This window comes from Columba livia, chromosome 20, assembly GCF_036013475.1.
Source record: "Columba livia isolate bColLiv1 breed racing homer chromosome 20, bColLiv1.pat.W.v2, whole genome shotgun sequence".
Lineage (NCBI taxonomy): Eukaryota > Metazoa > Chordata > Aves > Columbiformes > Columbidae > Columba > Columba livia.
In genome coordinates this window covers 7,432,901-7,448,899 of record NC_088621.1, presented here as the reverse complement: position 1 = coordinate 7,448,899, position 15,999 = coordinate 7,432,901, and the positions used below count along the sequence as shown (strand labels likewise).

Genomic DNA, 15,999 nt, shown 5'->3' with positions numbered 1-15,999 from the left:
AAGCATATCCTTACTTTAGAAAACATTTGTAACTCCAGAGTAAGTAGAACTGTTGAAAACTTAACTTTCTTTTTCCTTAGAAGGAGAAAAAAGGTTCTCACCTGGTACAATAAACCAATCCATGAAATTTATCAAATTTGCATAGCACAGCACAGCAGCTACCAGGTAATCTCTCTTTGCTGGACTGTTCCTTGGCACAGACACGGATGGACCTTGTCTCACACGTGCTGCAGTAGCTCCATAATTCTGCTCCTCAAGAGGTGGCTGGAACTGCAAGCCTGTGTTTTCATGTGCATCAGGGTTTTGCATATTTCCCCATGCAGAAAGTCACCATAGATCATTAAGTGCTTCCTTAGCGCGCCAAGCTACAAGTCGATTTTGTGTTCAGGCTATGAGGAACTTCAATGACTACGGTCATTTCCGGCAATGAAGCCCAGCCACTAAAAACTGAAATTAAACGTTCCTTGCAGTAGGAGCAAAGAAGAAAGCTGCAATCCTGTGTTTTTGCAAAAGCAAAAGTGCTAAAGCGCTACACCTTGAAGACAAGGAAAAGTAAATGTAAAAGCAGAACAATCCGTTGTGCATCCAAGGAATAAAAGTGCACAACTTTGTAATGATCTCAGAGAAGCTGCATATACAAAATTAACAACAAACCTTGCTAAGGTCTCAGTGAGTTGCCGGACCTAAAAATTGCTTTTCTAGAGAAGAGGGAAAACAAAAAAGAGAAGTAAGTTTGCTAACCAGGTACCTACCACTGACATGAGTCCTCCTTTCCCACAGACTTCTTGTGCAGCTCTGGACACGTCATTTGCTCTCACCGTATCTCAGATCTTTATTCCTGCCACACACCCCCCCCTGGCCTTTAAAACAGGGCTACCCAGCCTTGGCCCTGCCACCTGAGCACTCGCTTCTCCCTGTTCCCACCCATCTGCACTGGCCAGATCTACCCCCAGAGCAAAATCTTTTCCAGTGAAATCCTGAGCTTTTAGGTCAAATCAGCAATTTAAGCAGAACACTCATTCTCCAGACTACTTGCTGGTTTTGTTTGTTTGCTTGCTTGCTTTTTGGTGGGGCGGAGGGGAGAATACTAATCAAACAACAACAAAAAATCAACCCAGAATGCTACAGTAAGCAGAAAAAGGGAGATGGAAACAAAACCACTCTCCTGCACCCTTGCTGGAACTTTGCATGTTTCACAGTTCCGAATTGTGCAATGCGGTATCTTCTCCTTTCTCCCCAAAAGGGGCCTGAAAGGGGAAGAAAGGAGAACACGGGAAAGCGTTCTTGTTCTTTAGATACCTCTCTTCCCTATCTTTCTTCTGGATGCTCAAATTTGAAAAAGTATTCTTACTTAGTTCTTCCAGCAACAATTTTCCTATTATATTAAATTATTTTAGAAACATGACTAGTCACAGGCCTTTTGAGCCATTTTGTGTATTACCAGCTTCATAAAGTAACTTACTTTTTGCACCCCGTTAAAAAAGTTCAAAGCAAAAATCAACAGTAAACTGTCAGAGTTTGAGAGTGAGGGGCTAATTGGAATGAGTACTGATCACAGTTTATGACTCATGCATGAAGACAAGAATCTACGGCTGGTGGGTTTTTTTTAAAGAAAGTGTGTTTCACACTTGAAACTAAACTGAAAAACAAAATAGCATCTAGTATTTTTGGCCATTTTCTAAAATCTGGACTCCTTTGCTTCTGCGTGCTCAAAACCATAGTAATTCATTCTATCTTAGTTTCATGAAGATCTAGTTCTTCATGAACCAGAAGGCAGGTTTAATTTAATCATGGGTAAGTGTATATTAATATATATTTCATATATTTCAAGAAGGGTCTTTTTTTGGTACCATCTTAGCTCTCTACTTGCTAAGAGAGGACTTAGATATAGATTATAGGCATCTCTCCCCACTCCTGCTCAAGGGAGCTCCATGTAAGTCACCTTGTGTCTGGAAACATTCCAGAGTGTGTCAACTTAATATCAGGAAGCAATTTTTGCTCTCTACTCAATATTATCACTACTACCTTTTTCTCTACTACACACTATAGAAGCTTCACTGAGTAAATGTCACATTATCGTTGCATCCCGCTGCTTTATTAAACCAACAAACTCAAGAGATGACTATACTTGGGAGCACTAACTAGCACGGTTTTGTAGAGATTAAAAACTTCATCTACGCCCACAAAAAGATCTGCAAAAGCCACTTAAATTACTCCGAAGAATTCCAGTTGCTGTCCTTGGGTGAAGCGGGGGCTCGGGCAGCTCTGCAGCGCCGCGCTGCGCCGCTGGGTGGCGCTCACACACCGACGCTCCCTGTGCAAACCGGTCCTTGCCTTTTTTATTATTGTTTTCTAAGAAAACCCAGCAGCAGCAGGCAGCAGTAAAGCTTAAAGAGCGTGTCGGAGACTCAAACTGATGAATCCTAGCTGCTCGCGGCAGAGGGATTCATTAGCAATAGGAAGTGAAACACTCCAAGTTGCGCCTGTTTTTTTTTTTTCCCCATCTTCGTTCTATTCAGAAGCACAGTGGTGGTGGATCTGCACTCTACATCCTTTAGGACGAATATTTTCCATATTTGATGCCCTGCCACATCTCAAACTTCATAAGAAAGGCCCCACAGGGTAGCTCGTTGGGATTTAACTCTCCCTCTCAATGGCTTAAATGTCTTGTGATCCAAATGTCCTTGGAGTTTCTGGGCCACATCCTCTCTTGCTCTCAACTCCTGACACCTACTGCTAGACTTGAAGTTTATAGACAGTTAAAAGCAGATTTTTAACTAATAGTATTATGGCAAGAAAATCAGTTCTGCTTCCCTAAAGTGGACTTTCTAAATTCCACATTTTCCAAATATATAGTCAGTTTAAACAGAAAATTATCCTTACAAACACCAAACCACCAGCTCTAGACTCTTCTTAAACTTTTGATTCCCCTTCTGCCCTCCATTAAGGCTTCCAGATGCCACATTTGCTTTATGCTTTTTTGATGCTGTACTAGCTGGCTGTTTTTCTGTCTGCAGCACCAAACCTGAGAGCTGGGTTTGTCATGAGGAACCTCAATGTTAAATATAACACAACTCTCCCACCGTTACTGGCACCAGACGTCCCCCTCCCTCACCTCAGTGTCACAAGCCATATCCTTCCATCCACTCCATTTTTCACTGCTGGGTACAAATCTGCAGTCGCTTCTAAAAGGCTTAACCTTACCCTGTCAGCATTTATAGACATCATAGCTATCCCGCCTTTAATTGCCTATTTGTCCTTTCCTCCGATTACGATTTTCATGTTCATGCAAACAACGCCATGCCAAAAAATTCCTGCAAAACTTTGTGACAACCCACTTTTGCAGTGTGGGCTACAGAATGCTACTCTACAAGTCAACTTTTGTTAGATGAGATTACAGCTCATTTCTTGAGAGCAATTTTTTTTCCTTATTTGTTAATTTCTGCCACTCAGGTTATAGAGTGACACGGAGCAAAATGCAGTGTATGCCTGCACAGCTTACACTAGGGGTGGCAGGTGCCATTGCAATCTCAAAAGTAGCTTTTTATCCCTCTCACACTCCCTTCACCATCTCTGTTCTTCATTTAAGCAGGAGATCTCATAGCTGTGTCATGCGAGAAGTCACCAGCAGTTAAATCCTTACATGGCAGCGGCAAGTCAGAACCTGTTTATTTGAGGCATCGGGCGCCAGTCCACACACACAGCAACGTGTTTTCTTACACCATTCTGAATCCGGCTGCAGTACCAAAAGTTGTTTTGACGGCTGAACCTGACAAATGCAGCTGAGACTCCCCAGATGAACAACGCACATTTGGTGGCAGCTACAACTGGTTGGCTGATGCTCAACAGGCCAAGTCATGGGAGTTTGCCACGCTTAGGAAGCTGGCTTGTTTCAACAACTGATGTGAGAGCCTCCAGTTTTCCCTGAAAGGATTTCCAAGCAATTACTACAAAATGCCTTTGAATGTATTTAATTATCCAGATATCCTTTAAGGGGGGATGCTGCTGCATCCATGAACAGCTTTGGAGGTTTTGCTAGAGCTTTTCCAGAAAGCTGCATGACAAGGGGCATTAACAGTGAACCAAGATGTCAGAAATATACAAATTGACTGATTAACTACAAACTTTTTCTACACATTTAACAAAAAGCTGCTTATTAACCCACTGAATAGTAAACGGCAACAAGTCTGTGAAAAAATTGATACAGAAAGTTGGGAAATTACCTATTGGAGAGCAGTGTAGGGGAAAGGGACCTGGGGGTCCTGGTGGACAGCAGGATGACCATGAGCCAGCACTGGGCCCTTGTGGCCAGGAAGGCCAATGGTACCTGGGGTGTATTAGAAGGGGGTGGTCAGTAGGTCAGAGAGGTTCTCCTGCCCCTCTGCTCTGCTCTGGTGAGACCACACCTGGAATATTGTGTCCAGTTGTGGCCCCTCAGTTCCAGCAGGACAGGGAACTGCTGCAGAGAGTCCAGCGCAGGGCAACAAAGATGATGGAGGGAGTGGAGCATCTCCCGTGTGAGGAAAGGCTGAGGGAGCTGGGGCTCTGGAGCTGGACAAGAGGAGACTGAGGGGTGACCTCATTAATGTTTACAGATATCTAAAGGGTGAGTGTCAGGAGGATGGAGCCAGGCTCTTCTCAGTGACAACCAGTGATAGGACAAGGGGTAATGGGTTCAAACTGGAACACAAGAGGTTCCACTTAAATTTGAGAAGGAACTTCTTTTCAGTAAAGGTGACAGACACTGGCCCAGGCTGCGCAGGGAGGTTGTGGAGTCTCCTTCTCTGCAGACATTCCAACCCGCCTGGACACCTTCCTGTGTAACCTCATCTGGGTGTTCCTGCTCCCGCAGGGGGATTGCACTGGATGAGCTTTCGAAGTCCCTTCCAGTCCCTGACATTCTGTGATTCTGTGACTAGATCTACCAATACTGATTTTAGAAAGAAATAAATAAGCTGATTTTTGTATCTCACCTCCCTCATGCATCATGCAAACAAAGAAAAGTAGCGGAAAGAAATATAAAGTAGTCAAAAGAAAACACACGCTTGTGTGTATTCGCAAGCATATGTGGGAATGGTCAGCATTTTGAGGTGTACATATTTTAAACCTATTGTGACAGAAGCAAATTCATAAATCATGAGATTCTGCAAATAATTGAAATATGGATTTCTCCAAGACTTGGTAATTTTAGTGTCTGACAAGATCAGAAAAATGAAATTCAACATAATTCTGGTAGGCAGATAGTTTAATAAATGTATGCCTGGACCTACCTGAAATATTCCTCTCCAAGGAGATTCAAAGACAACGATAATGAGTATAAAAGAGCTGCAGAGTGGCAGAGAGTTAGGTAAGAGGCTGTGTATTTTTTTAAGGTTCATCACTGTGGTTTCTATTTGAACCAAGACTGCACAATAAATCACTTTTGGTTTTGAACCTAGTCTGCAATGATAAAATGCAAAGATAAACTTGGACTTAGACATTAATATCTGGGTTGCATGTCTGGAGGGATGGCAGTTTGACCTACAGTTTAAACCAGTGACTGACCTGACACAAGAGCAGGCTACTCAAATAATGTAATCATGCGTAAAATTCAGCATGATTTTCGGTTTCAGATATATTATAGAATCAATAGTCTATCCTCTTCTCATAAAAGACCGTATTGCAAAACTCCAGGGATGACTCATCTACTAACGTGTATATTTTTCTTGCATTTCGGTCCTCTGGACTGATGCACATTTGCCAAGTTTTTATTCCCTTGGAATATAGACACGGCCTGTACAAGCCAGATGGAAGGGAACCTGCACGCTGTCCTTCAATGGGAGTTTGAGAAATTCTGCACCTTTAATTTGCTGAATCTGCTGTATCTCTGTACTGCTGGTGGGCACATTTAGTCATTATTAACATTCTGGTAGGTACTGCTAATGACTTAAAATACTGTTATGAAATATTTACTATTTTAGAATAAAAATTAGCAGTTGAATAATCAAGACTAGATTGCCAACGGTTTTTCTTCAAACCGTTGCAGGCAGAACTAGCAGCATGAGCCATTACCTAATCTGCGTGTCTCTTGCCCTTCCATGCATCTTGTGGAACAAATATGTAGCAAGGGCCTGAACCACCCAGCCTAACAATCTTTGTGAGTACAGTACATTTTATGAGAAGTCTTCTGTTACCAAAGACCTTCAAGAAAGCCAGCTGGACCACCTGTTTCACTTAATTGGAAAATATCTGCTTGGAGGATTCCTATTCCATGAGTTTCAATAAATGCTACATTTTTAGTTACTGCATCCCTTTTACCTCCTCAGCCTGCATTTCCTTTTAAAATGCTTTATTTCATGTTGCCTGGGTAATAACACAAAACATAGTGTGGATCCAGCATAACCATACTTTAGCCATGTGACAGCAGCAAACAAAGTTTACACACTCTATACTGTAAAATCCACTTTTTTCATTATTACTGCCAAACAAGGGAGGGCAGGGAAGCTAGTTCAGACTCTTTTCCCACACCATTTTAACTAGGAAACAAACTGCAACTTTATGACAAATGTATTGGGGTGCTTACCTAAATAACTCATTTCACAGGTAACACTGTCCTTGGTTATGTCCGTATAATTCTGCCTCAAAAGGTATAGCAGAAGAAATTACAGTTCCAGCCCATAATCACAAAGCAGTAAATGATGAGCACACTCTAATTCTATTAACTGTTACTGCATTCTTCTCTGGAGGGGGAAAAAAAAAAAGGGTTAAAAAGCATTTAAAAAATCTTGTTTGTAAGTGAGAACATTTTGCATTAACATCAGACAAAGGAGGAAGCTGCACATCACTGGAACAGAGCAACAGAGCTTCCTCTTCTAGCTGAGATTTATTCAAGCACAGAACAGCTCGTGGAGGTCAAATGAGGCATTATAGTTACTATGCACCCAATATACTATTTTGCTAACCAATTTAACTGCTTTTGCCTTTGCGATTTTTTAGCTCAAGCTCACTTTTAGTGGTGCACCTGATAACTGGATTTCTCGCATTTTATTATAGGATTCTGGATGCTTCTGCACAACTATAGCAGAAAAGAGCTGTGAAATCTGTATGGATTTGGGAAGAAAACCACGGAATTAAATGCCTGTTTAACCTATGTTTTGACCTTTCTACCACAGTGAAATTTTCATTCCCAGAAGAACCATTAGTTGACCACTGCAGTCTTCACTTCTGTACACCAGAGCCCTCTTTAATTAAGAAGGCAGCATAACACATAAGGAGCCACTTATTATGAGTAATGACAAACAGACAAGTATCAACAACAAAAATGGGGGCCTGTCCCTATGAGGCCTTTTTCTTCCCAGCCTCGCTACCTCCAGACTGAAAGAGAACATTATTCTACAAGTGAACACAGTATTTTAATCACTACAGAAAATGTTAATGTTAGGGTTAACTAAAAACTTGAATAAAGATAGATTTAAATTAAGAATAATCCCGTTTAGTATTGAGAATGTCTTTACTTCGCAGTAGAGCGTCCTCACAAACAGAATTTACTGTCACTCTTGACAAGGTAAAGTGGAAGCTGGATTCACCCTTTTGGTGAGTACATGAGGCCCCTCTAGCCATGCATGAATGTTAGCACTGGGAAACAAATTCTGCCAGCAAAAAGAGAAAAAACGGGTCATTTTGAAGCTCTTAGGTACACTAACCCCAGATGCTGATGTTTATTACACTTATTGTGCAAATATTAGGAAATAGTTACAGTTATAAAGCAATTTGAGGTAAGTGGTATCAACCATAATACATTTTGCAAAATGTGAGCAAAAGCAAAGAATTTGCCAGTTTAAAAAGGCAAAACAATTTTTAAAGTGCCATTCTTTATTTTAAACCAAGCATGTCTTGTCCTTTAAAAACAGTCCTGTTTAAAATAAAATGTGAAATAAAGGCAGCCCACACTACAGTGACATCTAGAATCACTAAGTACAAAATATACAGGCTTGCTGCAGAAATTTCAGAGCAAGTCAAAACACCAAACTGGTGGGTGTTTCTGAGTAAGTGGCTCGAAACAGCATGTTGAGGACTGAACCAGCTTTTTATGACACCAGCTTCATCTGCAGGTGCAGAAAGGAAGTGGATTCTTCATTTCAGTTTATTCAACAAGTTGATTTTGATGATTGGTTCATTGAGACATGGGAAGAACTAAACTGGGGTTTGAAAAAGGAAGCCAGCTTGTTATTCCCTTTTCCACACTATAAGCAAAATGAAGCTGCAGGATGATTAGTTCTAACTTGTGGGAGGTAGTATTAATATCTTGGAAGCTGGGGGAGCTAAGAGAAAAATGTTCATCTCTGATGATTCCTTTGTGCATTTTAACTGAATCCCATCTAAATGTAACTTAACAAAAATCATCAGTTAAAAGCTCACAGCATCTGAAAAAACAAAAGACCTCAGATAGCACTTACAGACTTAAAAAAATCAAAAGTTTTAACAGATATATATTGACATATCTTAAATCACTGACTACTCTGGTCCTTCTGACCAACAAAAACTAACATCCTAGCACAAGGAATCTGCTTTTATTTAAGAAAATAATTAAGAATTATAAATATAAAATAAGATTAAAATAAATAATGTAAATTGATATTTCCTGGTTTCCATTTGAATTCATGAATCAATTATTTAAATCTCTGCCTTAAGCCAAAAATAGAAAAGGGAAGTAGTGAAAACAGTGTTTTAAATTCTGGCATGAAATTTATATGCAAAAACCATTCTCAAATATATGTCCTCATTTTCTTCCAGTAACAATACTGATGTTTATTTTCTCCCAGTAACATGCCAGCATTTCAGAAAAGGCAAACCAATTACTACCTGCCTCATATTTCACATCCCTGTGTTTGTTCCAAGGACTGAAAACTGATGCAGCAGTGGATCTCATGACTGCTTTCCATCAGGTGTATTAAACTGATTGGCAATTAGGTCAGGCTTTGCAGGTAGCGAAGCAAAAATTTCTCACAGTTCTGTAGAAATGCAAGCTAGAAAATTGCAATTATCTTTTTAGTTTAGCCCTTCCCATAACTATCACACAGAATCACACAGAATCACACAGAATCACACAGAATCACACAGAATGTCGGGTATTGGAAGGGACCTCAAAATATCATCTAGTCCAACCCACCTGCGGGAGCAGGAACAACCAGATGAGGTTACACAGGAAGGTGTCCAGGCAGGTTGGAATGTCTGCAGAGAAGGAGACTCCACAACCTCCCTGGGCAGCCTGGGCCAGTGTCTGTCACCTTTACTGAAAAGAAGTTCCTTCTCAAATTTAAGTGGAACCTCTTGTGTTCCAGTTTGAACCCATTACCCCTTGTCCTATCATTGCTTGTCACCGAGAAGAGCCTGGCTCCATCCTCCCGACACCCACCCTTTAGATATCTGTAAACATTAATGAGGTCGCCCCTCAGTCTCCTCTTGTCCAGCTCCAGAGCCCCAGCTCCCTCAGCCTTTCCTCACACGGGAGATGCTCCACTCCCTTCAGCATCTTTGTTGCCCTGCGCTGGACTCTCTCCAGCAGTTCCCTGTCCTGCTGGAACTGAGGGGCCCAGAACTGGACACAATATTCCAGATCTGGTCTCACCAGAGCAGAGTCGAGGGGAAGGAGAAACTCTCTCGACCTACTAACCACCCCCCTTCTAATCCACCCCAGGTACCATTGGCCTTTCTGGCCACAAGGGCCCAGTGCTGGCTCATGGTCATCCTGCTGTCCCAAGGACCCCCAGGTCCCTTTCCCCTACGCTGCTCTCTAATAGGTCATTCCCCAACTTATACTGGAACCTGGGATTGTTCCTGCCCAGATGCAAGACTCTACACTTGCCCTTGTTATATTTCATTACATTTTTCCCTGCCCAACTCTCCAGCCTGTCCAGGTCTCTGGATGGCAGCACAGCCTCTGGCGTGTCAGCCACTCCTCCCAGCTTGGTGTCATCAGCAAATTTGCTGATAGTACACTCTATTCCCTCGTCCAAGTCGTTGATGAATATATTGAATAATATGGCCCCCAGTACTAACCCCTGAGGCACTCCTTAGTGAAGCCATGTTGACTGTCCCTAATGACTCTCTTATCCCTGATACGGCTTGAGACGGCACCAAGGAGAAGTGGTTCCATCAGTTTCCCAGGGATGGAGGTGAGGCTGACCTGTCTATAGTCACCCAGGTCTTCCTTCTTGCCCTTTTTGAAGACTGGAGTGGCATTTGCTTTCCTCCAGTCCTCAGGCACCTCTCCTGTTTCCCAAGACTTGGCAAAGATGATGGAGGGCGGTCCAGCAATGACCTCAGCCAGCTCCCTCAGCACCCACGGGTGCATCCCATCCAGACGCATGGATTTATGGATGTCCAGATTGCCTAGCTGCTCCCCAACCCAGTCCTCATCAACCAAGGAAAACTCCTCCATTGTCCTGCCTTCCTCTGGGGCCTCAGCGGTACGGGGCTCCTCAGGACAGCCTCTGGCAGAGTAGACAGAGACAAAGAAGGCATTCAGTAACTCTGCCTTCTCTGTATCTTCTGTCACCAGGGCACCCACCTCATTCATCAGTGGGCCTACATTGCCTCTGGTGTTAATCTGCCACATATTGGAAAAAGCTCTTTCTGTTGTCCTTGACCCCTCTCGCCAGGTTTAATTCTAAGGAGGCCTTAGTTTTCCTAGTTGCCTCCCTACACCCTCTGACAACAGCCTTATATTCTCCCCAAGTGGCCAGCCCCTCCTTTCATGATCTATAAACTCTCCTCTTCCACTTGAGCATACCCAGCAGTTCCCTGTTTAACCATGCAGGTCTCCTGGCTCCTGTCCTTGACTTCCTATGTGTCGGGATGCTCTGATCTTGTGCCCAGTAGAAACAGTCCCTGAACATTAACCCACTATCTTGGGCCCCTTCACCTTCAAGCAGCCTTGCCCATGGGTTTTCCCCTAGCAATTGCCTGAAAAGGCCAAAGTTTGCCCTGCTGAAGTCCAGGGTTGCAATTCTGCTTGCTATTCTGCTCCTGCCACATGAGATCCTGAACTCCACCATCCCATGGTCTCTGCAACCAAGGTAGCCCTCGACCTTTACCGCTTCAACCAGACCCTCCTTGTTAGTGAGGATGAGATCCAGCAGTGCACCTCTTCTAGTCGGCTCCTCCACCCTTTGCATCAGAAAATTATCATCAAAGCACTGGAGTAACCTCCTAGACTGTGGCTGGCTGGCTGAGTAGTCCTTCCAGCAAACATCAGGGAAGTTAAAATCCCCCAGCACAACCAGGGCCTGTGACTGTGAGGCTGCTCTCAGCTGTCTGTAGAGGCCTCATCAACTTCCTCACTCTGATCTGGTGGCCTATAATAGACACCCACAACAGTATCACCCCTGCCAGCCTGCTCCTTAACTTTCACCCGTACACTCTCAACTTGCTCCTCATCCATGCCTGGGCAATACTCAATACAATACTATTTTGGCATTCCAGCCAGTCCTTTATAATAAATTTATGCTGCTTTCATTTGCTGTCTTATTTTGGAGTCAACTGTTTCTTGCTAACAATGGGGGAAGAAATCCAATTTATTCTGAATTAATTTTGTCCATGTTGTGTAAAGTGAACAGATCTCAGGTGGGCATTTTACCCTGATCCTGACACTAATGACTAGGCAGAGTCTCGGTTTCCTAGCTGAGAATGATTTCTGTGTAAGTAATAGCTTAAGCTTATACAAATAAAGTTTAGAACAAGGTCATTCTGGTTTACCCAGCTCTTAAATAGCACCTTCCTGCCAAAACTCTGAGTCAACGCCACCATAAGAATCCATAAGGATTTCCTGCAGTTCCAGAGACTGTTTTACCATGACCATTCCTGTCAAAGTTGATTCATACCAGAAATCTTATCCAAAAGTTACATAAAAATACTTTGTTTAGGTGTGACCCTTCAGTGAACAACTTAGTCTACATGTAAAGAGCTCCTCCCTGGCTCAGGCAATCATTTTCCACACTCATGCCACTACCGAAACCTTTATCTATAGTCAGTGACCTAGGTGGAATACTGCTGGATTTATTAAGGAATGACAGACAGACAAATGGTGAGGTTTGTACATTAAAGCCATTGTGGTTTCATGTATCAGGGAATGGAAGTCAAGACCAGCTCCTATTTCTGGCTCCAATACAGGCTTGCTCAGGCATCTTGGGCGAGATGCTTTAGCACCATGGACTGTCACGTCCTACCTACTTAGACTCTTACAGAAGAATGGAGATTCTTATCTCTACAGAAGATCATAAAGGATTAGTGTTAATCCAGCAGGACTCTGATTGTAGTTGGAGAACCTAAACATTGCTACAATACAAGTAAATACAAACATTTTCATCATGCTCTGCACAGAGGTATGTTCTGAAGAGATGTGCTGTAGCAGCTGCAGCAGTTCCCGTACCAGGTTTCTCTCTGTTTGCCATGCTACTGATTCCCTCCTTCATTTTTTCCAGGAAACCCCCTTCTTCCCCCCTCCCCAACTTCCAAGTGAAACATGAGCCCAGCAATATTTGAGTAACAGTTAAACTTTTGAACTTATTATGTAGGAGTAGCCTTGAACTTACGCAAAATACTTCTGGCCAATCTGCTACATTCAGCCTGGGTTTAGTCCCCTACTTTATTTACAGGTCATACCTAATTGCAAACAAAACAGCTTTTAGTCCTTGTTACACTCTTATTCAAGCCAGCAGGGAGCTATGAATCAAAGATAAAACACAGTGAATTTCTGTCTCCTTTGTCCCAAATTCTTTCTTAACATGGAATTTTCAGAGCATTTGCCTTTATGATACACATTCATGGTAGTAACCAAATGTTACCTTTGCATACAATATATAAAGAAGTAATTTGGATTCTACTGTTCACAGCAAACTCAGTCGGGGCTTATTTGAAAAGAGACTCCTTAGAGCAAACTACTTTTGTATCTGGGAATGCACAGCAAATTCAAGTGTGAGGGGATAGACCAGTACACCACAGCTCAGCAAACTGATATTTTTTTCCTGGTGATCCAATTTGGATCCAGAATATAAACCCTTAAAAATATTTAGCCTCTACTGTTAAGAAAGCAACTTGTTTGCTAGGTATTAACTGCAAGAAACTTAAGCCTGCAATGTTATAATGGATGTATAAATGGTCCCTATTTGCCTAACAGGAACTTTTTTAAGCCTGAAAACTCACATTGCTACCACTTAAAATATTCCTTCACTGACTCCAGCGTGTAAAATTAGATGAACATTACAGAACATGTTACACGGAGCTATGCCTGTCTTACCATCAGCTTTTTGTTTTTGCCAAGAAGCTGAAGTAGGGGAGCAGATGTTGCTAACAGTGTGAATCCAGCTGGAAGACTCTCTACTGAACAGAAACTGTCTACGAGTGTAATCTGTGACTTGTGTTGTGAATGAAGAATTGGGGGAGAAAGTCAAACGAAAGTCATCATATTCAAGGAAAGTAAGATGTCGAATGTGAAACCTTCATCCCTTTTAAGGTGTCAGAAAAACTTCCACGATTTCCTACTTTAACCACAAGATGAATGATTATGATAATATACCCTTGCCAAGAGAAAAGATTAATGTAGTAAGGACCACAGCAAATGGCTGTAAGATCTGAACAGTCATTATACAAGCAATGGTCTCAGGAAAGAGAAAGTAATCTAAATTCTTATTGCCCTTACATTTAATGCAGAGATGGGGGTGACGGTTGCAGAGAGGCTGTGTGCCAAAGACAGTAAAACAAATTTAAGAAAACCGTCTCTTCTGTCTTGAGATCTCTTCCTGAAATGTACTGCATGTTTCCTCAGCAAACAGTAAGGTAAGGTGTTTGTGTATAGGGAGTAGATATTAACAGAACAGAAGATCACTTCATCTGGCCAGGGAAAGGTTTTACCTCTTTTCAGATAGGCTGTTGTGTTTAAGGACAGGCAACATGAACTGCGAGCCAAGAGAGTTCCCACTCTGCTGTGGCATGACAGCTTCATTTTCATGACAGGATTCCATGAAGTCTTTCTTGCTGCAAGGAAACATTAAACAAGTTTATATCTTGGTCACACACCTGCCCTCAGCAGCAGTAGCCATGTTCTACGTCCTGCAGCTGCACACAAGGTGATTTGACAGAGCAAAGTTAGAGGACTTTAAGTCACTAATGCTTTCTATAATGAAACACATATTAGTTTTATAAGTTAGGGTTGAATCTGCTGCCAGAATAAAGGAATCCAGGTCATCCATGCCAGCTTAAAGCATATCCTTTCTCCCCCAACCCACAGCTTCCTATATTCCTTACAGGGAAAATCACACACAAACCATAGCAGACCACAAAAACTTCCCTTTTTAAGTAAGATGACCTAATGGTGAACAGTTCAGGATGATTTTCATTAACAGAACGTAATAGAAATAGAGTTGTTTCATGTAACCTTTCAGTCTTCAGTGCCTTCAGTTGGGTCCTCTATTAATAGAACTGTCAGAAACATGTACTCATGCCTGAATTGACATCAGGTACAGAAAGTTGAGTGAGTGAATTCAGTGCTGGCTTAACTGACATGGTGAACAAAGCCTACCTTTTATTCCTGAAAGAGAAATACCATCCACAATAGTGTCACTTCCCATCAACACGCCTGAATTCCAATCTGGGTGACTGTCTCTTAACATAATAAGTTTACAAAATGTACTTGCACATGATAGCCTTCTATGTTTAAATGGATAGATTGTTTTGTAAGATTGAACGAACCTGACTGAAGCAATACAAAATACATTTAGAAATTAGAGTCATCCTACAAAGGAGAAAGAATTTCACAAATACTTTCCTTGGCTAAGAACGCCATTTATGAGATGAATTTCAATAATAGCAGCATACACTGTGGGATGTCTTGTATCATCCTAGTTTAATCATTGAAGAGGACACAGATTTAATCAGAACTGCAAGAATATCTGGGAATAGTATGCTGATGAATTGTACTAGCACAGTAATGAAACTATCAGACCATACTAGGCCTTCCAGATTGCAGCATGGGAAATTACTTTAGCATTACCAAGTAAAAACATCTCTCTTATAGGCTAGTTCTCTTTCTTCATTGCAAGCCACGTTTGGTGTTCACAAACAAACTAAAACCCTTGTAGTAGGGGGGAAAAACAAAGATACTTTTTCTAAAGGATTTGAACATCTTGGCAAACAGATACAGGATAAATTCCTTTGTAGTAACTGCAATAGAGCAGGGAGTTGCCTCCTTTCTGTCACTGGTAATAATTGTTCATCCAATTAGCCAGAAACTGCATTTCGTTGAGATTTAAAATCTAAAATCAGAGAATCCAATAGGACGTCCAAAGCCTATGGTAGAGAAGAGCAGCCCATTCCTTTTATTTTAGAGCCTCACAGACCTGGTTATGACATTATATTTTTTACAGTCAACACATGAATACACAGACAATTTATATTTTTGTCAGTCCTTCCCTGGCAACTTACTTAGTTCTCTGGGATAAACGATCTTAATTTTTGCCTCTTTCTCTCAGCAGGGCCTGTCCTCAGACTTGCAGTCATCTTCCAAAATCTCCTTTTCTGAAGGCTTTTTGCTGGATATCCAACATCAGGCCTACATCTTCCAGGTGTAAAGTAACACAGGAGGGCCCTTTACCTCACAAGCACAACAAGGAGTTTGACTTGTGCCTCTTCTATCTCATTTTCTTTCCTGGGCACATCCACAGCTGAGCTCCCACTCACACAAACATCCCATCACACCCACAGACAAAAAAAAATCTACATTTTGCAGCAACCGTGCATGAGCAACTTTCATTCAGATGCTGCTATAATAACTCGTTTTAGCCTGCTCTTTTTAGCCACTCTTTTTAGCTCCTCTTCTTCAAAAACGCATGTATTTTACTGGGTTGGGGAGATAACAGCAGTCTAAGGGCAAGCAGGGCTAAAGTGCCCGGGTAGCTTTTGTTACTTACTGCACTGTGTGAAAGTAATCTTAAGCAGTGCGGTAACTGAGGGAAGACGTGTTCC

The 15,999-nt window shown here is 42.0% G+C and overlaps 1 protein-coding gene across 8 annotated transcripts in view; it reads right to left on the bottom strand.

Annotated features, from left to right (window-relative positions):
- Positions 1-15,999, bottom strand: part of LOC102085562 (SPNS lysolipid transporter 3, sphingosine-1-phosphate (putative)) — a 42,424-nt gene that overhangs the window by 24,643 nt on the left and 1,782 nt on the right. For 2 of the 8 annotated variants that reach the window (XM_065037156.1, XM_065037157.1), the window contains exon 2: positions 13,891-14,013. In XM_065037156.1, the coding sequence (XP_064893228.1) occupies positions 13,891-14,013 (123 nt within the window). Of the gene's footprint in view, positions 1-101; positions 445-752; positions 953-6,562; positions 6,726-13,890; positions 14,014-15,459; positions 15,464-15,999 lie in introns of those variants that run through there. The other 6 variants (XM_021286970.2, XM_021286975.2, XM_021286976.2 and 3 more) reach the window with 6 other exon arrangements.